Here is a 23520-nt window from a genome sequence, read left to right on the forward strand (position 1 = left end):
GGCTTAGTACAGCTATGAGGGAAAAAGCCTTCCCCTAAAGGGTTTCAGGCATTGAACAGGCTGCCCAGGGCAGTGGTGGAGTCACCCTCTCTGGAGGTGTGTAAAAGCTGTGTACATGTGGTGCTTGACGACAGGGGTTAGTGGTAGACTTGGTATTGTTAGGCTGGCAGCAGAACTTGATGATCTGGAAAGTTATTTTGTAACTCAAACAATTCCATGATTCTACAAGACTGGCCAGCCAGCTCCAAGGGAAACCCACTGCTGGCTAAAGCTGAGCCAGTCAGCAATGGTGGTAGCACCTCTGCGAAAACATGTTTATGAAGGGGCAAAAACTACTTCAGAATAGTAACTGGAAGAGAGGAGGGAATAAAGGTGGGAGACAAATCTCTAGAGACAGCAAGGTGAGTGAAGAAGGAGGAGCAGGAGGTGCTGTAGGTTGTGGAGCAGAGATTGCCCTGCAGCTTGTGGTGAAGAACTGGGCTGAAGCAAGTTGTCCCCCTGCAGCCCGTGGAGGTTCACAGTGGGGGAAATGTCCACAGTGGAGGAGATAAGCACCTGCAGCCCGTGGAGGACCTGACGCTGGAGCAGGTGGGTGCACCCACAGGAGGCGTGACCCTGTAGGAAGCCTGTGTTGGACCACAGCCTTGGCAGGACCCGCAAACCCATGAGGAATGTATAAATACTTAATGATTCTGTGATTGTGCTTGTGGTAGAGCCGGACAGTCGTGCTGAGGAAGAAACATAGTCAAGTGTGTGCTGGCCTTGGGAGGTCTCATCAGAGGCATGTTGAGGAGAGTGTTCTGGTGTCCAAGTCTTTCTTTGGTCCAGTGATGGGCTTGTGTCATGTTCTGGAAGAGCTCCAGAATACTGGTCTGTGTTCTTGGTGGTCTAGGTGGTGCCATATTTCCTGGGAGAGGTCTTGTGGCCCATTTCCCCCTATCCAGTTTGCTTCTTGAGCCATGGCATTGTGCTGTATGAGGTTGGAGGAGCCTTGAGAGAAGAAAGTGAAGTGAGACGTGTCAGGCTGGGATGCAAGAGAACTTTATTGAGGAAAAAAAAGAGTGCAAAGGCAGGAGTGCAAGTAGAAGGTGACAAGTATAAGCTGCACGTAGGGCAACCATCAGCTGAGGTTGCTTCTGTGACCTAGATGTTGCCAGAGCACCAAGATCTTCCTCCCTCCTTTAGAGGAGGAGCCGTGGACAGCAGGTCCCCGTGCCAAGAAGGATCCAGAGGTGAGTCCACAATCCATGCCATAGCTTCAATGGCCCTTAACAGATGTAGCCGCCGCGTCTACCGCCGAAGCAGCCCAGGCCTCTGAAGCCGCCCAGGCCTCCAAAGCCGTAGCCATAGCCGAAGGCACCTGAGTTGATGGCAACTCCCTGGGCACCAAGTTCGTTGCCCACGGCAGCCGATGAGGAGGATCCGACGGCGGTGTTCTGGGGATAAGAGGTGAGGATGGGTCCTGGCAGGGTGACCAGCACGGAGGGAGGCTGGATGACGACGCGGGAGTCCTGGCACTGCAGGGAACAGGGCTCGTTGCAGCTGTTGGCCAGCGGGGTGGGTCCGCAAGGGCGGCAGACGTCGTAGCAGGCCATGTGTGTGGTGCGGAGGGGCCCTGGAAGGGACGAGAGGCTGTTGAGCAAGCGCAGGGGCGTGGGGGTGCGAGGAGCGGTGTTGCAGGAGGGCGAGGGAGTGGGGAGGCTGGTATGGGGCTGTGGGGAGCGTGGCGGTGGGGAGGCGTGAGGGCTGCTGAGGCTGGGGGCAGAGCGTGCTGCAAGAGAGGGGCCAGGCGGGGCAGGAGAAGGAGGGGAAGGGGGCTGAGGCTGACCTTGTTGAGCGCGGAGGGAGGAGAAGGCGTCAGGAGAAGTGTGTGAGGGAGAGAGGCGCTGGGCCGGCTTTTATGCTGGTCCTGGCTGGGCGGGACAGCCTTTGCGCATGACGGCATTTTGCAGCCAGCAGCTGTTGGATGCCACAGCCGGGCCAGGAATGAGGAGGGTGTGTTTTCCTTCCCGCAATGCTCCAATTCCTTGTTCTTGTCTTGCGGACGTGTCTGCTTGGCCCCAGCGGCAGCTTTGAAGTGCGAGCATTAGAGGCTGAAGACTTGGTGTTTATGGCGCATGTCAGGGCGGGCAGAGGACGCAGCCAAAGTATAGGAGGGGTGGGGTGTTGTCGGTGAGGTCAACCCATGGCATCCGTGTGGTTTGCGGTTCCATTGTGTGGAGGGGGCCGCATTTCCTTGCAGCGCTGGCAGACTGGTCTGGGCTTTGGAGCTGTGCTGGGCTTGTGGAATTGCATTGTCCATGATGTGGGATCCCTGCCCCCCTTGCTTCCATCCCACTAAGCCTTTCCTTCCACGCTCGTTGTGCTCTATGTGTGTCTTGGTGTGTGTCTTGCTTATGAGCTGGGTGTGCAGGGTTGATGTGTCAAGGTTTTATTAGTGAAGGAACTACACGGTTGGAAGCTGTGACGAGGTTCTAGAAGATTACTCCTGCTACATAGACAGTGTTTGTGTGTAGACGACAAGCTGACACTGTTTCTCCCAGAGAAAGTGGCTGCTCATGTCTTGGACAGCCGTAGTCCTCAAAAACTGAAAAACTGGCTGGATGACTGAGCCCCAAGAGTTGTGGTACTAGAGTTAAATCCATTTGGTGGCCATTCACAAGTGCTTTGCCTCAGGGCTCAGTACTGGGGCTAGTTGTGTTTAATGTCTTTCTCCTTCATCTGGACAAGGAGATTGAGTGCACCCTCAGTACGTTTGCAGATGACACCCAGTTAGGCAGGAGTGTTGACTCACTTGGCACTATGAAGGCTCTACAGAGGGCCCTGGACAGGCTGGATCCCTGGGCTGGGAACAATTGCATGAGCTTCAACAAGGCCAAGTGTCGGGTCCTGCACTTGGGTCACCACAGCCCCATGAATGCTATACGCTTTTGGAAGAGTGGCTGGAAAGCTGCTCGGTGGTATAAGGACCTGGGGCTGTTGGTCGACAGTAGCTGAATATGAGCCAGTGTGCGCACAGGTGGCCAGGACGACCAGCAGCATCCTGGCTTGCGTCAGCACTAGTGTGGCCAGCAGGAGCGGGACAGTGACCATCCCCTGTCCTTGGCACTGGTGAGGCCACACCTTGAATGGTGCGTCCAGTTTTGGGCCCGTCAGGAAAAGGAAGATCTTGAGGTGCTGGAGTGAGTTCAGAGAAGGGGAAAGAAGCTTGTGAAAAGTCTGGAGCACAAGTGTGATGAGGAGCAACTGAGGGACCTGGGGGGTCCAGCCTGGAGAGAAGGAGGCTGAGAGGAGACGTCTTGCTCTCTGCAACTGCTCAAAAAGAGGTTGTAGTGAGGAAGAGATTCAGTCTCTTTTCCCAAGTAACAAGTGACAGAACAAGTAGAAATGGCCTCAAGTTGTGCCAGGGGAGGTCTAGATTGGATATTAGGAAAAACTTCTTCCCAGGAAGGGTTGTCGGGTATTGGAACAGGCTGCGCAAGGCAGTGGTGGAGTGACCATCCCTGGAGGGGTTGAAAAGATGCGTAGTTGAGGTGCCTAGGGCCATGATTTAGAGGTGGGCTTGATAGTGTGGGGTTACCGGTTAGACTCAGTGATCCTCTAGGTCTTTTCCAATCAATATGATTCCCTAGCACAGGGCCTCAGGACATGCTGGGGTTTGACAGGCTGGAAAGCAGCTTTCTGCACACGACTTTGTGGTGCTGGTGGATGAAAAGCCGACAAGGAGGCAACAATGCAGCCTTGTGTGAAAAGAGGCCGAGATTCTCCAGGGCAGCTTTGGGATGAGCATTGCCAGTGGGTTTCAAGGTGGTCATGCTGTCTTTCAGTGTTGATGAGGCCCCTTGTTTCGTCTTGTGTCAAGGTAAGAGCTCCCCCAGTGTTACAAGTGTTACTCTCCCTCTTAGTGGAGGGAGAGTAGTGCGGGACCAGTGAAATGCTGAAGGTACTGGAACATGCTTCGTATGAGCTGAAGGTGAGAGAGCTGGGAGGGTTTTAGAGACAGGAGACAAGGCAGCACAAGGAGTTGTCATCAGTGTGTCTAAATACTCTAGTGAAAGGGAACAAGGAGAAGGGAATGAGACTCTTGTCATAGGTGCCCATGGCCAGGCCAAGGGTGAATGGGGAGAGTTGAGAAGCCGTGCCATTTCCTTGGAGGACAAGGCAACACTTTTTCAGTGAGAGGATGCTCAAAAAGTGGAACCGCTTGCACAGAGAGATACTGGAAAGACTGTTCTCGGAGATACTGAACATCTGTTTGGAAAGTGCATGGACAGCCCGCTTGAGCTGCTCATGCTTGAGCCGGTAGCAGGTTGGGTTGAACGAGATGATGTCCAGAGGTTCCTTGTGCAGTCAATGATTCTGTTTGCTGTGATGGGCAGCGAGTGGTGCTGGGGAAGTGATTTGGACAAGTACATGCTGCCATGGGGAGACTGGGTGAGAGGCCAGGGTAGAAGCGCATGAGCGTGTCCAAGCCTTTTCCTTGGGCAAGTGAAGGGTTTGTGTGACAGGCAGGGCCAGGCAGGCCACCAGGCGCATGTGGGTGGTGTTCCTGATGGCATATTTCCTAAGAGACATCTTGTAGCTCTTTTCCACCCACCATGATGGCTCCTTGAGCCCAGGCTTTGTGCCAGGTGAGACTGGACAAACCATGGAAGAAGAAAGCTAGAGGAGACATCTCAGACTGGGATGCAAGAGAACTTTATTGAGGGAAAAAAATGAAGAGGCTGGAGCACCAAGTGGAAGAGAGCAAGTTGAAGCTCAAAGAAAGATGTGGGAGAAGAGGAGAAGGTCCAAGGGCCATGTTTGCAGGCAGCTGTGGCTGACGCCTTCCCTGCTTCCATGCTTGGTGCCCTGAGAGGAGGAGGCATGGCCAGCAGGTCCATGTGCCAAGAAGGGTCCAGTGGTGAGTCCACAATCCATGCTGTAGCTTCAATGCGGTAGGTGGTGTCGGTCAGGGGTGGTAGCGACAGCCCTTAGCAGATGTAGCCGCCCCTTCTGCCGCCGCAGGAGCCCAGGCCTCCGAAGCCGCCCAGGCCTCCGAAACCGTAGCCGTAGCCAAAGGCGCCGGAGTTGATGGCAACTCCCTGGGCACCAAGTTCGTTGCCCACGGCAGCCGATGAGGAGGATCCAACGGCGGTGTTCTGGGGGTAAGAGGTGAGGATGGGTCCTGGCAGGGTGACCAGCACGGCGGGAGGCTGGATGACGACGCGGGAGTCCTGGCACTGCAGGGAACAGGGCTCGTTGCAGCTGTTGGCCAGCGGGGTGGGTCCGCAGGGGCGGCAGACGTCGTAGCAGGCCATGTGTGTGGTGCGGAGGGGCCCTGGAAGGGACGAGAGGCTGTTGAGCAAGCGCAGGGGCGTGGGGGTGCGAGGAGCGGTGTTGCAGGAGGGCGAGGGAGTGGGGAGGCTGGTGTGGGGCTGTGGGGAGCGTGGCGGTGGGGAGGCGTGAGGGCTGCTGAGGCTGGGGGCAGAGCGTGCTGGAAGAGAGGGGCCAGGCGGGGCAGGAGAAGGAGGGGAAGCGGGCTGAGGCTCACCTTGTTGAGCGCGGAGGGAGGAGAAGGCGTCAGGAGAAGCGTGTGAGGGTGAGAGGCGCTGGGCCGGCTTTTATGCTGGTCCTGGCTGGGCGGGACAGCCTTTGCGCATGACGGCATTTTGCAGCCAGCAGCTGTTGCATGCCACAGCCTGGCCAGGAATGAGGAGGGTGTGTTTTCCTTCCCGCAATGCTCCAATTTCTTGTTCTTGTCTTGCGGACGTGTCCAGTTGGCCCTGGCGGCAGCTTTGAAGTGCGAGCATTAGAGGCTGAAGACTTGGTGTTTATGGCGCGTGTCAGGGCGGGCAGAGGACGCGGCCAAAGTGTAGGAGAGATGGGGTGTTGTCAGTGAGGTCAAGCCATGGCATCCGTGTGGTTTGCGGTTGCATTGTGTGGAGGGGGCCTCATTTCCTTGCAGCGCTGGCAGACTGGTCTGGGCTTTGGAGCTGTGCTGGGCTTGTGGAATTGCATTGTCCATGATGTGGGATCCCTGCCCTTCTTGCTTCCATCCCACTAAGCCTTTCCTTCCACGCTCGTTGTGCTCTATGTGTGTCTTGGTGTGTGTCTTTCTTATGAGCTGGGTGTGCAGGGTTGATGTGTCAAGGTTTTATTAGTGAAGGAACTACACGGTTGGAAGCTGTGACGAGGTTCTAGAAGATTACTCCTGCTACATAGACAGTGTTTGTGTGTAGACGACAAGCTGACACTGTTTCTCCCAGAGAAAGTGGCTACTCATGTCTTGGACAGCCGTAGTCCTCAAAAACTGAAAAACTGGCTGGATGACTGAGCCCCAAGAGTTGTGGTACTAGAGTTAAATCCATTTGGTGGCCATTCACAAGTGCTTTGCCTCAGGGCTCAGTACTGGGGCTAGTTGTGTTTAATGTCTTTCTCCTTCATCTGGACAAGGAGATTGAGTGCACCCTCAGTACGTTTGCAGATGACACCCAGTTAGGCAGGAGTGTTGACTCACTTGGCACTATGAAGGCTCTACAGAGGGCCCTGGACAGGCTGGATCCCTGGGCTGGGAACAATTGCATGAGCTTCAACAAGGCCAAGTGTCGGGTCCTGCACTTGGGTCACCACAGCCCCATGAATGCTATACGCTTTTGGAAGAGTGGCTGGAAAGCTGCTCGGTGGTATAAGGACCTGGGGCTGTTGGTCGACAGTAGCTGAATATGAGCCAGTGTGCGCACAGGTGGCCAGGACGACCAGCAGCATCCTGGCTTGCGTCAGCACTAGTGTGGCCAGCAGGAGCGGGACAGTGACCATCCCCTGTCCTTGGCACTGGTGAGGCCACACCTTGAATGGTGCGTCCAGTTTTGGGCCCGTCAGGAAAAGGAAGATCTTGAGGTGCTGGAGTGAGTTCAGAGAAGGGGAAAGAAGCTTGTGAAAAGTCTGGAGCACAAGTGTGATGAGGAGCAACTGAGGGACCTGGGGGGTCCAGCCTGGAGAGAAGGAGGCTGAGAGGAGACGTCTTGCTCTCTGCAACTGCTCAAAAAGAGGTTGTAGTGAGGAAGAGATTCAGTCTCTTTTCCCAAGTAACAAGTGACAGAACAAGTAGAAATGGCCTCAAGTTGTGCCAGGGGAGGTCTAGATTGGATATTAGGAAAAACTTCTTCCCAGGAAGGGTTGTCGGGTATTGGAACAGGCTGCGCAAGGCAGTGGTGGAGTGACCATCCCTGGAGGGGTTGAAAAGATGCGTAGTTGAGGTGCCTAGGGCCATGATTTAGAGGTGGGCTTGATAGTGTGGGGTTACCGGTTAGACTCAGTGATCCTCTAGGTCTTTTCCAATCAATATGATTCCCTAGCACAGGGCCTCAGGACATGCTGGGGTTTGACAGGCTGGAAAGCAGCTTTCTGCACACGACTTTGTGGTGCTGGTGGATGAAAAGCCGACAAGGAGGCAACAATGCAGCCTTGTGTGAAAAGAGGCCGAGATTCTCCAGGGCAGCTTTGGGATGAGCATTGCCAGTGGGTTTCAAGGTGGTCATGCTGTCTTTCAGTGTTGATGAGGCCCCTTGTTTCGTCTTGTGTCAAGGTAAGAGCTCCCCCAGTGTTACAAGTGTTACTCTCCCTCTTAGTGGAGGGAGAGTAGTGCGGGACCAGTGAAATGCTGAAGGTACTGGAACATGCTTCGTATGAGCTGAAGGTGAGAGAGCTGGGAGGGTTTTAGAGACAGGAGACAAGGCAGCACAAGGAGTTGTCATCAGTGTGTCTAAATACTCTAGTGAAAGGGAACAAGGAGAAGGGAATGAGACTCTTGTCATAGGTGCCCATGGCCAGGCCAAGGGTGAATGGGGAGAGTTGAGAAGCCGTGCCATTTCCTTGGAGGACAAGGCAACATTTTTTCAGTGAGAGGATGCTCAAAAAGTGGAACCGCTTGCACAGAGAGATACTGGAAAGACTGTTCTCGGAGATACTGAACATCTGTTTGGAAAGTGCATGGACAGCCCGCTTGAGCTGCTCATGCTTGAGCCGGTAGCAGGTTGGGTTGAACGAGATGATGTCCAGAGGTTCCTTGTGCAGTCAATGATTCTGTTTGCTGTGATGGGCAGCGAGTGGTGCTGGGGAAGTGATTTGGACAAGTACATGCTGCCATGGGGAGACTGGGTGAGAGGCCAGGGTAGAAGCGCATGAGCGTGTCCAAGCCTTTTCCTTGGGCAAGTGAAGGGTTTGTGTGATAGGCAGGGCCAGGCAGGCCACCAGGCGCATGTGGGTGGTGTTCCTGATGGCATATTTCCTAAGAGACATCTTGTAGCTCTTTTCCACCCACCATGATGGCTCCTTGAGCCCAGGCTTTGTGCCAGGTGAGACTGGACAAACCATGGAAGAAGAAAGCAAGAGGAGACATCTCAGACTGGGATGCAAGAGAACTTTATTGAGGGAAAAAAATGAAGAGGCTGGAGCACAAAGTGGAAGAGAGCAAGTTGAAGCTCAAAGAAAGATGTGGGAGGAGAGGAGAAGGTCCAAGGGCCATGTTTGCAGGCAGCTGTGGCTGACGCCTTCCCTGCTTCCATGCTTGGTGCCCTGAGAGGAGGAGGCATGGCCAGCAGGTCCATGTGCCAAGAAGGGTCCAGTGGTGAGTCCACAATCCATGCTGTAGCTTCAATGCGGTAGGTGGTGTCGGTCAGGGGTGGTAGCGACAGCCCTTAGCAGATGTAGCCGCCCCTTCTGCCGCCGCAGGAGCCCAGGCCTCCGAAGCCGCACAGGCCTCCGAAACCGTAGCCGTAGCCAAAGGCGCCGGAGTTGATGGCAACTCCCTGGGCACCAAGTTCGTTGCCCACGGCAGCCGATGAGGAGGATCCGACGGCGGTGCTCTGGGGGTAAGAGGTGAGGATGGGTCCTGGCAGGGTGACCAGCACGGCGGGAGGCTGGATGACGACGCGGGAGTCCTGGCACTGCAGAGAACAGGGCTCGTTGCAGCTGTTGGCCAGCGGGGTGGGTCCGCAGGGGCGGCAGACGTCGTAGCAGGCCATGTGTGTGGTGCGGAGGGGCCCTGGAAGGGACGAGAGGCTGTTGAGCAAGCGCAGGGGCGTGGGGGTGCGAGGAGCGGTGTTGCAGGAGGGCGAGGGAGTGGGGAGGCTGGTGTGGGGCTGTGGGGAGCGTGGCGGTGGGGAGGCGTGAGGGCTGCTGAGGCTGGGGGCAGAGCGTGCTGCAAGAGATGGGCCAGGCGGGGCAGGAGAAGGAGGGGAAGGGGGCTGAGGCTCACCTTGTTGAGCGCGGAGGGAGGAGAAGGCGTCAGGAGAAGTGTGTGAGGGAGAGAGGCGCTGGGCCGGCTTTTATGCTGGTCCTGGCTGGGCGGGACAGCCTTTGCGCATGATGGCGTTTTGCAGCCAGCAGCTGTTGGATGCCACAGCCTGGCCAGGAATGAGGAGGGTGTGTTTTCCTTCCCACAACACTCCAATTTCTTGTTCTTGTCTTGCGGACGTGTCCAGTTGGCCCTGGCGGCAGCTTTGAAGTGCGAGCATTAGAGGCTGAAGACTTGGTGTTTATGGCGCATGTCAGGGCGGGCAGAGGACGCATCCAAAGTGTAGGAGAGGTGGGGTGTCGTCGGTGAGGTCATCGCATGGCACTTGTGTGGTTTGAGGTGTGTTCTGAAGAGGGGCCCCATTTCTTCGCAGCCCTGGCAGGCTGGTCTGGGCTTTGGAGCTGTACCAGGCTCTAGGAACATCCTTATCCATGTGGTTTGGAACCTCTGTGTCTTGCTGCCATCTCATTAAGCCTGTCTTTAGGCTTGGCCTTCCTTCTTGATTGTACTCTGTGGATGTCTTGCTTTTAAGTTTGTAGCCAGTTGTATTGGGTTTGAGTGGCAAAGTTTTGATAGCGTGGGAGCCACAGGAGTGGTTTCTGACATGAGGTTTCAGAAGATTCTGCCATGTTCGATAGAGAGTCCACATGTGCAAAAGTATGAGGCTGCGGGGAAGAAGACCATCCTTGGTGAACAGAGATCTTTGGCTGGTTCTCAGGAAAACTAAGAGAGTTTATGACTTTTAGAAGAAGGGGCTGATAACTCAGGAGCACTAACAGAGGTGTCATGAGGGTATGCAGGGAGAAAATGAGAATTGCCAAAGCCCAGCTGGAACTTAATCTAGCTACTGTCCTAAAAGAGAATAAAATTTGTTTCTAGACATACATCATCAGCAAAAGGAGGGTAAGGAGAATCTCCATCCTTTATAGGGTGTCTGGAGGAACATAGAGACACAGCATGAAAAAAAAGGCCCTAATGTCTTCTTTGCCTGAGTATTTAATAGGAAGAGCAGTTGTCCTCTGTGTACCCAGCCCTCTGAGCTGGAAGACAGGGATGAGGAGCAGAATGAAGCCCCCGAAATCGAAGAGAAAATGGTTGGTGACCTGCTACACCAGTTAGACACACACAAGTCTGTGAGGCCTGATGGGAACCAACCAAGGGTACTGCGGGAGCTGCTGGAGGTGCTCCCCAAGCCACTTTCCGTCATTTCTCAGCAGTCCTGGCTCACCAGGGAGGTCTCAGTTGACTGGAGGTTGGCAAATGTGATACTTATCTACAAGAAGGGCAGGAAGGAGGATCTGTGGAACTAAAACCCTGTCAGTCTGACCTCGGTGCCGGGTAAGGTCATGGAGCAGATCATGTGGTGTGGCGTCATGCTGCACATACAGGACAACCAAGCAGGTGATCAGGCCCAGTCTGCGTGTGTTTATGAAAGGCAGGTCCTGCCTGACTCACCTCATCTCTTCTATGACAATGTGACCCGCTTAGTGGATGAGGGAATGGCTGTGGATTTTGTCTACCAAGATGATAGTAAGGCCTTTGACGCTGTTTCCTCAGGAGAAAGTGGCTGCTCATGGCTTGGACAGTCATCCTCTACTCAGGCTAAACCACTGGCCGGATGGCTGGGCCTGAAGAGTTGTGGTGACTGGAGTTAAATTCTGTTGGGGCCGGTCACAAGGGGTGTTCCCCGGTGCTCATTACTCGGGCCATTTCTGTTTAACATGTTTCTCCATGATCTGGATGAGGGATCGATTTGGTGTGCTCTTTTTTGCAGATAACACCAAGTTAGGTGGGAGTGTTAATCTGCTGGAGGGCAGGAAGGCTCTACAGAGGCCCCTGGACAGGCTGGATGAATGGGTTGAGACCAATTGCATGAGGTTCATCAAGGCCAAATGCCGGGTCCTGCACGTGGGTCAGCACAACCCCGTGAACACTACAGGCTTGGGAAAGAGCGGCTGGAAAGCTGCCTGGCAGAAAAGGTCCTGGTTGTGTTGGTTGACGGATGGCTAAATGTGAGCCAGCAGTGTGCTGAGGTGGCCAGGAGTTCCACCAGCATCCTGGCTTGTGCTAGTACTAGTGTGGCCAGCAGGAGGAGGGCAGTGACTGTCCCCCTGTCCTGGGCGCTGGTGGGGCCAAACCTCGAATCCTGGGTTCAGTTTTGGGCCTCTCATGACATGAAAGACCTTGAGGTGCTGGAGTGAGTTCAGAGAAGGTCAACAAAGCTGGGTCGAAGGACAGATCTGATGGTGTGAAGCTGAGGGACCTGGGGGTGTTTTGCCTGGAGAAAGGCAGGCACCTCCTTGCTCTCTAAAATTACCTGAAATGAGCCTGTAGCGAGGGGGAGGTTGGTATCTTCTCCCAAGAAGTAAGCAACAGGATGAGAGGAAGTTGCCTCAAGTGGCACCAGGGGAGGTTTAGACTGCATATTAGGAAAGATTTCTTCCCCAGAAAGGGCTGTCAGGCACTGGAACAGGCTGCTTAGGGAAGTGGTGGAGGCACCATCCCTGGAGGTGTTTAGCAGACATGTAGACCAGGTTCTTAGGGACATGGTTTAGAGGCGGGCTTGACCATGCTGGCTACATGGTTACACTCAGTGATCATAGGTCTTTTCCAATAAAAATGGTTCTATGATTCAATAGTGCCGGGCCCCAGGGCATGCTGGGGGTCGACAGGATGCAAAGCTGTTTTGCTGAGCACAACTTTGTGGTGCTGGTGGAGGAAAAGCTGACAAGGAGGCAATAATGCAGCCTTGTGGCAAAAGAGGTCAAGGTTCTCCAGGGCAGCGTTGGGATGAGCGTTGGCAGCAGGTCAGCGGAGGTGATCTTGCTGTCTCATCAGTGCTTGTGAAGCCCCATGTGAAGCTGTGTGTCGAGCTGAGGGCTCCTCAGTGGAAGAAGGACGTGAACTTAGTGGAGCGAGTCAAGAACTGGGCCACTGAGGCACTAAAGGGCCTGGAGAATCCTTCCTGTGCTGAGAAGGTGGGAGAGCTAGGAGGTTTTTCAGGCACAAGGACAGGTCACATAGAGGAGATGTCATCAATGTGTCTAAATGCCTAAGTGACGTGAACAAGGACAAGGGAATGAGACTCGTGACATTGGTGCCCACGGCCAGGCCAAGGGTGAATGGAGAAAGCAGAGAAGCCGTGCCGTTTCCTTGGAGGAGAAGGCAACCCTTTCTCCCTGAGAAGGTGGTCAAGCAGTGGAACAGGTTGCAGAAAGAGATCTTGGAGTGTCCATCCTTGGAGATACAGAACATCTGACTGGACATTGCATGGACAGCCCGCTTGAGCTGACCATGCTCAAGCAGGTTGGGTTGAACTAGACGATGTCCAGAGGTTCCTTGTGCAGTCAATGATTCTGTTTGCTGTGATGGGCAGCGAGTGGTGCTGGGCAAGAGAGTTGGAGAAGTACGTGCTGCCATAGAGAGCCTGGGTGAGAGGCCAGGGTAGAAGTGCATGAGCGTGTCCAAGCCATTGTTGGGTGGAGTGAAGGGCTTGTGTGACAGCCTGGAAGACCAGCTGGTCCTTGGGTGTTGTACCTGAAGACATGCTTCCTAAGAGAGGTCTTGTGGCTCTTTTCCAACCGCTGTGATGGCCTTTTGAGCCCTGGCTTCATGCCAGATGAGGTTGGAAGTGGCTTGGGAGAAAAAAGTAAAGAAAAAAGGAAGACAAGGCATATCAATCTGGGATGCAAGCGAACTTTATTGAGGGGAAGGAGTGAAAAGGCAGGAGCGCTAAGTGGAAGACAGCAAGTCTGAGGTGCAATGAAGGAAGAGGGACGAGAAGGTCCACAGGCCACGTTTGGCAGCAGCCCAGGCTGGTCCCTTCCCTGCTTCTGTGCTTGGTGCCTGGAGAGGAGGAGCCGTGGACAGCAGCTCCGTGTGCCAGGAAGGGCCTAGAGGTGCGTGTCCTCAGTCCATGCCGTGGCTTCCAGGGTGTGCGTGGTTGGTAAAATGAGCAACATTCAGCTGAAGGACACTTTATCCAACTGTCTTGAGATACGTTTTAAAGCAGGACTCAACTATTTGTGCAGGCTTCCAAATGTCTACATGTGCACAGTCAGTGGTGTCTGTAGTTCGTGATTAGGTGTCATTCTTCTGTTTGTTCTATCAGCAGGCTGACCTAAAACTGAAAGGATTTACAAATCTTTAGGTTAGCAAATGCAGACAGGATTCATTCTTTTAAGTGATGAGAGAAACCTGACCACTTCAGGGCTGAGCAGAAGTGAAAGCAAGATAATGGGGGCATTGTCCCAATGCCTCTGAAAAACTGACAGACTTGGGGTATCGACCGGCTCTCTAGGAAGCCTGTTCCAGTGTTTGGCCACCACCTCAGTAAATATATCTTTCCTGTAACATAGTCTGAACCTCCCTGATTCAGCTTTGAACCATTCCCGTGTGTCCTGTCACTGGATCCCAAGGAGAAGAGCTCAGCACCTCTCTCTCCACGTCCCCTCCTCAGGAAGCTACAGAGAGCAATGGGGTCACCCCTCAGCCTCCTTCTATCCCAACGAGATAAGCCCAGTGTCCTCGGTTGCTTCCCTAAGATATGCCTTCCAGCCCTTTCACCAGCTTTGTTGCTGAACTCCCGGTGCCTTCAAGTACCTTCAGGTCCTTCGTAAACTGTGGGACTCAGAAGAGCTCACAGTACTCCCCTACTGGGGACAGGATCAAAAGCTTTACTAAAACCCAGAAAAACTACATCCTCTACTTTCCCTTCATCCACGAGGCAGGTGACCTTATCGTAGAAGGATATGGAATTAAACAGGACTTTCCCTTAATGAACCTCTGTTGACTCTACCTGATGAATACATTATCCCTCAATGCCTTTCAGCAGCACTCAGTTGGATCTTCTCCATAATTTTCCAGGTACTGTGGTCAGACTAACAGGTCTGCAGATTCCTGGTGCTTCGCTCACACTCTTTTTTTAAATTGGAATAACGTTGGCTGGCTTGCAGTGAGTAAGGAGCTCTCTAGACTTCCCAAACCTGCTGAATTCAGTGGAGGTGAGTGTCGAGATGTTTGTTCACTGTGTGAGCAGTGTTTGTTGGTGAGGAAGATGAGGTGGGGCAGGAAGGGTCTCTGTGCGTCTGTGTTGATGGTGCTGGAGTGGCTGGCAGGCAAGAGGCAGGTTGAACCAGTGTAGGGCTGGGCTGGGGGTGCTGGTGAGCCAGGTGGACTCATGTCTGCCCCTCAGAATGGGGGGTTGTATATCTGGATGTGCATAAGTCCATGGGGAAAGGTGGTTTGAACCCACAATTGCTCAGGGAGCTTCTTGATTTCCTTGCACTGGACATAGAGGAATCTCATGGAGCTGAGCAAAGGGAGAAGCCAAGTGCTGTTCCTGGGGAGGAGTCAGTGCTGCCAGAAGGAATGGCTGGGGGGCAGTTGGATAGAAAGCAGCTTAGCAGAGAAGCAACTTGTAGTCCTTGTAAAGAACAAATAGACCTAGAGTGGGGCATGAACCCTTGAGGGAAAAGGGTCCACCAGTCTCCAGGGCAGCATTGGGAAAAGTGCTGCCAGGAGGTTGAAGGATGTGATCCTTCCTCTCTCCTCAGCCCTGGTGAGTTCCCATGTGGGGTCTTGTGGGCAGGTTGGGGATCCCCATTGTAAGAAGGGCATGGAATTGGTGCAGCATGACCAGTGCAGGGCCACAAATTGCTAAATGGACTGGAATATCTTCCACCTGAGGAGAGGCTGAGAGAGCTGGGACTATGGAGTAGAGGTGGTGGAGACTCCATCCTGGGAGACACTGAAGCCCCGAGCGACCATGGTCACTGACAACATGCTCTGGGTGTCCCTGCCTTAGCAGGTGGGTTGAAGCACATGCTCTCCAGACTTTCCTGCAACACTAAATGATTCTGAGATTCTGTTAACCAGGAGGACCAAAGGCTCATACTGGGGAAGAGAGTCAGGTGTGTGCTGGCATGGGGAGATGTCGTTAGAATTATGTTCAGGGGGACATTATCGGGTCAAAGTATTGGTCTGAGCTAGTGATAGTCTTGTGTCACATCATGGAAGCCCCATTGATGACAGCTTGTTTTGGTGGTGGTCATGCTGGTTACGTGTTTCAGAGGAGAGGTCTTGTGGTGCATGTTCACCTACTCCGATGGCCTATTGAGCCCTGTCATTGCTTTGAGTGAGGATGGAATAACCTCAGGAGAAAAAAGGAAAAGGAGGCGCCTCAGGCTGGGATGCAGGAGAGCTTTATTGAAGAACAAAAAGAGAGAAAAGGCAGGAGCACCAGGTAGAAGATCACAAGTATAAGTTGACCACAGGGTGACGATCTGATGATGTCACTTGTGTGACATAGATCTTGCCAGAGCACCAAGATCTTCCTGCCTCTTTTAGAGGAGGAGCCATGGACAGCAGGTCCACGTACCAAGAAGGGTCCAGAGGTGGGTCCTGAGTCCATGCCTGCAATCTGGGGTTTGGTTTTGGGCCCCTGATGACAAGAAGGACCTTGAGGTGCTGGAGTGAGTTCAGAAAAGGGGAAGGAATCTTGTGAAAAGTCTGGAGCACAAGTGGGATGGGGAGCAGCTGAGGGACTTGGGGGTTTCCATCTGGAGAACAGGAGGCTGAGAGGAGACCTTCTCGCTCTCTGCAACTGCCTGAAAGGAGGTCGTAGAGCGGAGGGTGTTGGTCTCTTCTGGGAAGTGACAGAACTGGAGAAAGTGGCTTAAAGTTGCCCCAGGGGAGGCTTAGTACAGCTATGAGGGAAAAAGCCTTCCCCTAAAGGGTTTCAGGCATTGGAACAGGCTGCCCAGGGCAGTGGTGGAGTCACCCTCTCTGGAGGTGTGTAAAAGCTGTGTACATGTGGTGCTTGACGACAGGGGTTAGTGGTAGACTTGGTATTGTTAGGCTGGCAGCAGAACTTGATGATCTGGAAAGTTATTTTGTAACTCAAACAATTCCATGATTCTACAAGACTGGCCAGCCAGCTCCAAGGGAAACCCACTGCTGGCTAAAGCTGAGCCAGTCAGCAATGGCGGTAGCACCTCTGCGAAAACATGTTTATGAAGGGGCAAAAACTACTTCAGAATAGTAACTGGAAGAGAGGAGGGAATAAAGGTGGGAGACAAATCTCTAGAGACAGCAAGGTGAGTGAAGAAGGAGGAGCAGGAGGTGCTGTAGGTTGTGGAGCAGAGATTGCCCTGCAGCCTGTGGTGAAGAACTGGGCTGAAGCAGGTTGTCCCCCTGCAGCCCGTGGAGGTTCACATTGGAGGAGATGTCCACAGTGGAGGAGATAAGCACCTGCAGCCCATGGAGGACGGGACGCTGGAGCAGGTGGGTGCACCCACAGGAGGCGTGACCCTGTATGAAGCCTGTGTTGGACCACAGCCTTGGCAGGACCCGCAAACCCATGAGGAATGTATAAATACTTAATGATTCTGTGATTGTGCTTGTGGTAGAGCCAGACAGTCGTGCTGAGGAAGAAAGATAGTCAAGTGTGTGCTGGCCTTGGGAGGTCTCATCAGAGGCATGTTGAGGAGAGTGTTCTCGTGTCGAAGTCTTTCTTTGATGCAATGATGGGCTTGTGTCATATTCTGGAAGACCTCCAGAATACTGGTCTGTGTTCTTGGTGGTCTAGGTGGTGCCATATTTCCTGGGAGAGGTCTTGTGGCCCATTTCCCCCTATCCAGTTTGCTTCTTGAGCCATGGCATTGTGCTGTATGAGGTTGGAGGATCCTTGAGAGAAGAAAGTAAAGTGAGACGTGTCAGGCTGGGATGCAAGAGAACTTTATTGAGGAAAAAAAAGAGTGAAAAGGCAGGAGTGCCAAGTAGAAGGTGACAAGTATAAGCTGCACGTAGGGCGACCATCAGCTGAGGTTGCTTCTGTGACCTAGATGTTGCCAGAGCACCAAGATCTTCCTCCCTCCTTTAGAGGAGGAGCCGTGGACAGCAGGTCCCCGTGCCAAGAAGGATCCAGAGGTGAGTCCACAATCCATGCCATAGCTTCAATGGCCCTTAGCAGATGTAGCCGCCCCGTCTGCCGCCGAAGCAGCCCAGGCCTCTGAAGCCGCCCAGGCCTCCAAAGCCGTAGCCATAGCCGAAGGCACCTGAGTTGATGGCAACTCCCTGGGCACCAAGTTCGTTGCCCACGGCAGCCGATGAGGAGGATCCGACGGCGGTGTTCTGGGGATAAGAGGTGAGGATGGGTCCTGGCAGGGTGACCACCACGGTGGAAGGCTGGATGAGGACGCGGGAGTCCTGGCACTGCAGGGAACAGGGCTCGTTGCAGCTGTTGGCCAGCGGGGTGGGTCCGCAAGGGCGGCAGACGTCGTAGCAGGCCATGTGTGTGGTGCGGAGGGGCCCTGGAAGGGACGAGAGGCTGTTGAGCAAGCGCAGGGGTGTGGGGGTGCGAGGAGCGGTGTTGCAGGAGGGCGAGGGAGTGGGGAGGCTGGTGTGGGGCTGTGGGGAGCGTGGCGGTGGGGAGGCGTGAGGGCTGCTGAGGCTGGGGGCAGAGCGTGCTGGAAGAGAGGGGCCAGGCGGGGCAGGAGAAGGAGGGGAAGGGGGCTGAGGCTCACCTTGTTGAGCGCGGAGGGAGGAGAAGGCGTCAGGAGAAGTGTGTGAGGGAGAGAGGCGCTGGGCCGGCTTTTATGCTGGTCCTGGCTGGGCGGGACAGCCTTTGCGCATGACGGCATTTTGCAGCCAGCAGCTGTTGGATGCCACAGCCGGGCCAGGAATGAGGAGGGTGTGTTTTCCTTCCCGCAATGCTCCAATTCCTTGTTCTTGTCTTGCGGACGTGTCTGCTTGGCCCCAGCGGCAGCTTTGAAGTGCGAGCATTAGAGGCTGAAGACTTGGTGTTTATGGCGCATGTCAGGGCGGGCAGAGGACGCGGCCAAAGTATAGGAGGGGTGGGGTGTTGTCGGTGAGGTCAAGCCATGGCATCCGTGTGGTTTGCGGTTCCATTGTGTGGAGGGGGCCTCATTTCCTTGCAGCGCTGGCAGACTGGTCTGGGCTTTGGAGCTGTGCTGGGCTTGTGGAATTGCATTGTCCATGATGTGGGATCCCTGCCCTTCTTGCTTCCATCCCACTAAGCCTTTCCTTCCACGCTCGTTGTGCTCTATGTGTGTCTTGGTGTGTGTCTTGCTTATGAGCTGGGTGTGCAGGGTTGATGTGTCAAGGTTTTATTAGTGAAGGAACTACACGGTTGGAAGCTGTGACGAGGTTCTAGAAGATTACTCCTGCTACATAGACAGTGTTTGTGTGTAGACGACAAGCTGACACTGTTTCTCCCAGAGAAAGTGGCTGCTCATGTCTTGGACAGCCGTAGTCCTCAAAAACTGAAAAACTGGCTGGATGACTGAGCCCCAAGAGTTGTGGTACTAGAGTTAAATCCATTTGGTGGCCATTCACAAGTGCTTTGCCTCAGGGCTCAGTACTGGGGCTAGTTGTGTTTAATGTCTTTCTCCTTCATCTGGACAAGGAGATCGAGTGCACCCTCAGTACGTTTGCAGATGACACCCAGTTAGGCAGGAGTGTTGACTCACTTGGCACTATGAAGGCTCTACAGAGGGCCCTGGACAGGCTGGATCCCTGGGCTGGGAACAATTGCATGAGCTTCAACAAGGCCAAGTGTCGGGTCCTGCACTTGGGTCACCACAGCCCCATGAATGCTATACGCTTTTGGAAGAGTGGCTGGAAAGCTGCTCGGTGGTATAAGGACCTGGGGCTGTTGGTCGACAGTAGCTGAATATGAGCCAGTGTGCGCACAGGTGGCCAGGACGACCAGCAGCATCCTGGCTTGCGTCAGCACTAGTGTGGTCAGCAGGAGCGGGACAGTGACCATCCCCTGTCCTTGGCACTGGTGAGGCCACACCTTGAATGGTGCGTCCAGTTTTGGGCCCGTCAGGAAAAGGAAGATCTTGAGGTGCTGGAGTGAGTTCAGAGAAGGGGAAAGAAGCTTGTGAAAAGTCTGGAGCACAAGTGTGATGAGGAGCAACTGAGGGACCTGGGGGGTCCAGCCTGGAGAGAAGGAGGCTGAGAGGAGACGTCTTGCTCTCTGCAACTGCTCAAAAAGAGGTTGTAGTGAGGAAGGGATTCAGTCTCTTTTCCCAAGTAACAAGTGACAGAACAAGTAGAAATGGCCTCAAGTTGTGCCAGGGGAGGTCTAGATTGGATATTAGGAAAAACTTCTTCCCAGGAAGTGTTGTCGGGTATTGGAACAGGCTGCGCAAGGCAGTGGTGGAGTGACCATCCCTGGAGGGGTTGAAAAGATGCGTAGTTGAGGTGCCTAGGGCCATGATTTAGAGGTGGGCTTGATAGTGTGGGGTTACCGGTTAGACTCAATGATCTTCTAGGTCTTTTCCAATCAATATGATTCCCTAGCACAGGGCCTCAGGACATGCTGGGGTTTGACAGGCTGGAAAGCAGCTTTCTGCGCACGACTTTGTGGTGCTGGTGGAGGAAAAGCCGACAAGGAGGCAACAATGCAGCCTTGTGTGAAAAGAGGCCGAGATTCTCCAGGGCAGCTTTGGGATGAGCATTGCCAGTGGGTTTCAAGGTGGTCATGCTGTCTTTCAGTGTTGATGAGGCCCCTTGTTTCGTCTTGTGTCAAGGTAAGAGCTCCCCCAGTGTTACAAGTGTTACTCTCCCTCTTAGTGGAGGGAGAGTAGTGCGGGACCAGTGAAATGCTGAAGGTACTGGAACATGCTTCGTATGAGCTGAAGGTGAGAGAGCTGGGAGGGTTTTAGAGACAGGAGACAAGGCAGCACAAGGAGTTGTCATCAGTGTGTCTAAATACTCAAGTGAAAGGGAACAAGGAGAAGGGAATGAGACTCTTGTCATAGGTGCCCACGGCCAGGCCAAGGGTGAATGGGGAGAGTTGAGAAGCCGTGCCATTTCCTTGGAGGACAAGGCAACACTTTTTCAGTGAGAGGATGCTCAAAAAGTGGAACCGCTTGCACAGAGAGATACTGGAGACTCTGTCCTCGGAGATACTGAACATCTGTTTGGAAAGTGCATGGACAGCCCGCTTGAGCTGCTCATGCTTGAGCCGGTAGCAGGTTGGGTTGAACGAGATGATGTCCAGAGGTTCCTTGTGCAGTCAATGATTCTGTTTGCTGTGATGGGCAGCGAGTGGTGCTGGGGAAGTAATTTGGACAAGTACATGCTGCCATGGGGAGACTGGGTGAGAGGCCAGGGTAGAAGCGCATGAGCGTGTCCAAGCCTTTTCCTTGGGCAAGTGAAGGGTTTGTGTGATAGGCAGGGCCAGGCAGGCCACCAGGCGCATGTGGGTGGTGTTCCTGATGGCATATTTCCTAAGAGACATCTTGTAGCTCTTTTCCACCCACCATGATGGCTCCTTGAGCCCAGGCTTTGTGCCAGGTGAGACTGGACAAACCATGGAAGAAGAAAGCAAGAGGAGACATCTCAGACTGGGATGCAAGAGAACTTTATTGAGGGAAAAAAATGAAGAGGCTGGAGCACCAAGTGGAAGAGAGCAAGTTGAAGCTCAAAGAAAGATGTGGGAGAAGAGGAGAAGGTCCAAGGGCCATGTTTGCAGGCAGCTGTGGCTGACGCCTTCCCTGCTTCCATGCTTGGTGCCCTGAGAGGAGGAGGCATGGCCAGCAGGTCCATGTGCCAAGAAGGGTCCAGTGGTGAGTCCACAATCCATGCTGTAGCTTCAATGCAGTAAGTGGTGTCGGTCAGGGGTGGTAGCGACAGCCCTTAGCAGATGTAGCCGCCCCTTCTGCCGCCGCAGGAGCCCAGGCCTCCGAAGCCTCCCAGGCCTCCGAAGCCGTAGCCGTAGCCAAAGGCGCCGGAGTTGATGGCAACTCCCTGGGCACCAAGTTCGTTGCCCACGGCAGCCGATGAGGAGGATCCGACAGCGGTGCTCTGGGGGTAAGAGGTGAGGATGGGTCCTGGCAGGGTGACCAGCACGGCGGGAGGCTGGATGACGACGCGGGAGTCCTGGCACTGCAGGGAACAGGGCTCGTTGCAGCTGTTGGCCAGCGGGGTGGGTCCGCAGGGGCGGCAGACGTCGTAGCAGGCCATGTGTGTGGTGCGGAGGGGCCCTGGAAGGGACGAGAGGCTGTTGAGCAAGCGCGGGGGTGTGGGGGTGCGAGGAGCGGTGTTGCAGGAGGGCGAGGGAGTGGGGAGGCTGGTGTGGGGCTGTGGGGAGCGTGGCGGTGGGGAGGCGTGAGGGCTGCTGAGGCTGGGGGCAGAGCGTGCTGGAAGAGAGGGGCCAGGCGGGGCAGGAGAAGGAGGGGAAGGGGGTTGAGGCTCACCTTGTTGAGCGCGGAGGGAGGAGAAGGCGTCAGGAGAAGTGTGTGAGGGAGAGAGGCACTGGGCCGGCTTTTATGCTGGTCCTGGCTGGGCGGGACAGCCTTTGCGCATGAGGGCATTTTGCAGCCAGCAGCTGTTGGATGCCACAGCCTGGCCAGGAATGAGGAGGGTGTGTTTTCCTTGCGCAATGCTTCAATTTCTTGTTCTTGTCTTGCGGACGTGTCCAGTTGGCCCTGGCGGCAGCTTTGAAGTGCGAGCATTAGAGGCTGAAGACTTGGTGTTTATGGCGCATGTCAGGGCGGGCAGAGGACGCATCCAAAGTGTAGGAGAGGTGGGGTGTCGTCGGTGAGGTCATCGCATGGCACTTGTGTGGTTTGCGGTGTGTTCCGAAGAGGGGCCCCATTTCTTCGCAGCCCTGGCAGGCTGGTCTGGGCTTTGGAGCTGTACCAGGCTCTAGGAACATCCTTATCCATGTGGTTTGGAACCTCTGTGTCTTGCTGCCATCTCATTAAGCCTGTCTTTAGGCTTGGCCTTCCTTCTTGATTGTACTCTGTGGATGTCTTGCTTTTAAGTTTGTAGCCGGTTGTATTGGGTTTGAGTGGCAAGGGTTTGATAGCGTGGGAGCCACAGGAGTGGTTTCTGACATGAGGTTTCAGAAGATTCTGCCATGTTCGGTAGAGAGTCCACATGTGCAAAAGTATGAGGCTGCGGGGAAGAAGACCATCCTTGGTGAACAGAGATCTTTGGCTGGTTCTCAGGAAAACTAAGAGAGTTTATGACTTTTAGAAGAAGGGGCTGATAACTCAGGAGCACTAACAGAGGTGTCATGAGGGTATGCAGGGAGAAAATGAGAATTGCCAAAGCCCAGCTGGAACTTAATCTAGCTACTGTCCTAAAAGAGAATAAAATTTGTTTCTAGACATACATCATCAGCAAAAGGAGGGTAAGGAGAATCTCCATCCTTTATAGGGTGTCTGGAGGAACATAGAGACACAGCATGAAAAAAAAGGCCCTAATGTCTTCTTTGCCTGAGTATTTAATAGGAAGAGCAGTTGTCCTCTGTGTACCCAGCCCTCTGAGCTGGAAGACAGGGATGAGGAGCAGAATGAAGCCCCCGAAATCGAAGAGAAAATGGTTGGTGACCTGCTACACCAGTTAGACACACACAAGTCTGTGAGGCCTGATGGGAACCAACCAAGGGTACTGCGGGAGCTGCTGGAGGTGCTCCCCAAGCCACTTTCCATCATTTCTCAGCAGTCCTGGCTCACCAGGGAGGTCTCAGTTGACTGGAGGTTGGCAAATGTGATACTTATCTACAAGAAGGGCAGGAAGGAGGATCTGTGGAGCTAAAACCCTGTCAGTCTGACCTCGGTGCCGGGTGAGGTCATGGAGCAGATCATGTGGTGTGGCGTCATGCTGCACATAGAGGACAACCAAGCAGGTGATCAGGCCCAGTCTGCGTGTGTTTATAAAAGGCAGGTCCTGCCTGACTCACCTCATCTCTTCTATGACAATGTGACCCGCTTAGTGGATGAGGGAATGGCTGTGGATTTTGTCTACCAAGATGATAGTAAGGCCTTTGACGCTGTTTCCTCAGGAGAAAGTGGCTGCTCATGGCTTGGACAGTCATCCTCTACTCAGGCTAAACCACTGGCCGGATGGCTGGGCCTGAAGAGTTGTGGTGACTGGAGTTAAATTCTGTTGGGGCCGGTCACAAGGGGTGTTCCCCGGTGCTCATTACTCGGGCCATTTCTGTTTAACATGTTTCTCCATGATCTGGATGAGGGATCGATTTGGTGTGCTCTTTTTTGCAGATAACACCAAGTTAGGTGGGAGTGTTAATCTGCTGGAGGGCAGGAAGGCTCTGCAGAGGCCCCTGGACAGGCTGGATGAATGGGTTGAGACCAATTGCATGAGGTTCATCAAGGCCAAATGCCGGGTCCTGCACGTGGGTCAGCACAACCCCGTGAACACTACAGGCTTGGGGAAGAGCGGCTGGAAAGCTGCCTGGCAGC

At 54.1% G+C, this 23520-nt stretch overlaps 5 protein-coding genes across 5 annotated transcripts; all 5 read right to left on the reverse strand.

Annotated features, from left to right (window-relative positions):
• Positions 1–1268: 1268 nt before the first annotated feature.
• LOC135984739 (feather beta keratin-like) lies at positions 1269–1595 on the reverse strand. The gene has a single exon (XM_065627224.1). It carries the CDS (start codon positions 1593–1595, stop codon positions 1269–1271), a length of 327 nt encoding a protein of 108 aa, XP_065483296.1.
• Positions 1596–4973: 3378 nt separating this feature from the next.
• LOC135984742 (feather beta keratin-like) lies at positions 4974–5300 on the reverse strand. Its single transcript, XM_065627227.1, has one exon. It carries the CDS (start codon positions 5298–5300, stop codon positions 4974–4976), a length of 327 nt encoding a protein of 108 aa, XP_065483299.1.
• A 3378-nt stretch (positions 5301–8678) lies between these two features.
• Positions 8679–9005, reverse strand: LOC135984741 (feather beta keratin-like). Its single transcript, XM_065627226.1, has one exon. It carries the CDS (start codon positions 9003–9005, stop codon positions 8679–8681), a length of 327 nt encoding a protein of 108 aa, XP_065483298.1.
• An 8237-nt stretch (positions 9006–17242) lies between these two features.
• Positions 17243–17569, reverse strand: LOC135985344 (feather beta keratin-like). The gene has a single exon (XM_065628574.1). It carries the CDS (start codon positions 17567–17569, stop codon positions 17243–17245), a length of 327 nt encoding a protein of 108 aa, XP_065484646.1.
• A 3378-nt stretch (positions 17570–20947) lies between these two features.
• LOC135985303 (feather beta keratin-like) lies at positions 20948–21274 on the reverse strand. Its single transcript, XM_065628453.1, has one exon. It carries the CDS (start codon positions 21272–21274, stop codon positions 20948–20950), a length of 327 nt encoding a protein of 108 aa, XP_065484525.1.
• Between the last annotated feature and the right edge of the window lie 2246 nt (positions 21275–23520).

Source organism: Caloenas nicobarica, chromosome 2, assembly GCF_036013445.1.
Source record: "Caloenas nicobarica isolate bCalNic1 chromosome 2, bCalNic1.hap1, whole genome shotgun sequence".
Taxonomy (NCBI): Eukaryota; Metazoa; Chordata; class Aves; order Columbiformes; family Columbidae; genus Caloenas; species Caloenas nicobarica.

What these genes read in the sequence shown, in the direction of transcription:
- LOC135984742 (XM_065627227.1), bottom strand. Translation starts at nt 5,300, where the DNA reads ATGGCCTGCTACGACGTCTGCCGCCCCTGCGGACCCACCCCGCTGGCC.
- LOC135984739 (XM_065627224.1), bottom strand. Translation starts at nt 1,595, where the DNA reads ATGGCCTGCTACGACGTCTGCCGCCCTTGCGGACCCACCCCGCTGGCC.
- LOC135985303 (XM_065628453.1), bottom strand. Translation starts at nt 21,274, where the DNA reads ATGGCCTGCTACGACGTCTGCCGCCCCTGCGGACCCACCCCGCTGGCC.
- LOC135984741 (XM_065627226.1), bottom strand. Translation starts at nt 9,005, where the DNA reads ATGGCCTGCTACGACGTCTGCCGCCCCTGCGGACCCACCCCGCTGGCC.
- LOC135985344 (XM_065628574.1), bottom strand. Translation starts at nt 17,569, where the DNA reads ATGGCCTGCTACGACGTCTGCCGCCCTTGCGGACCCACCCCGCTGGCC.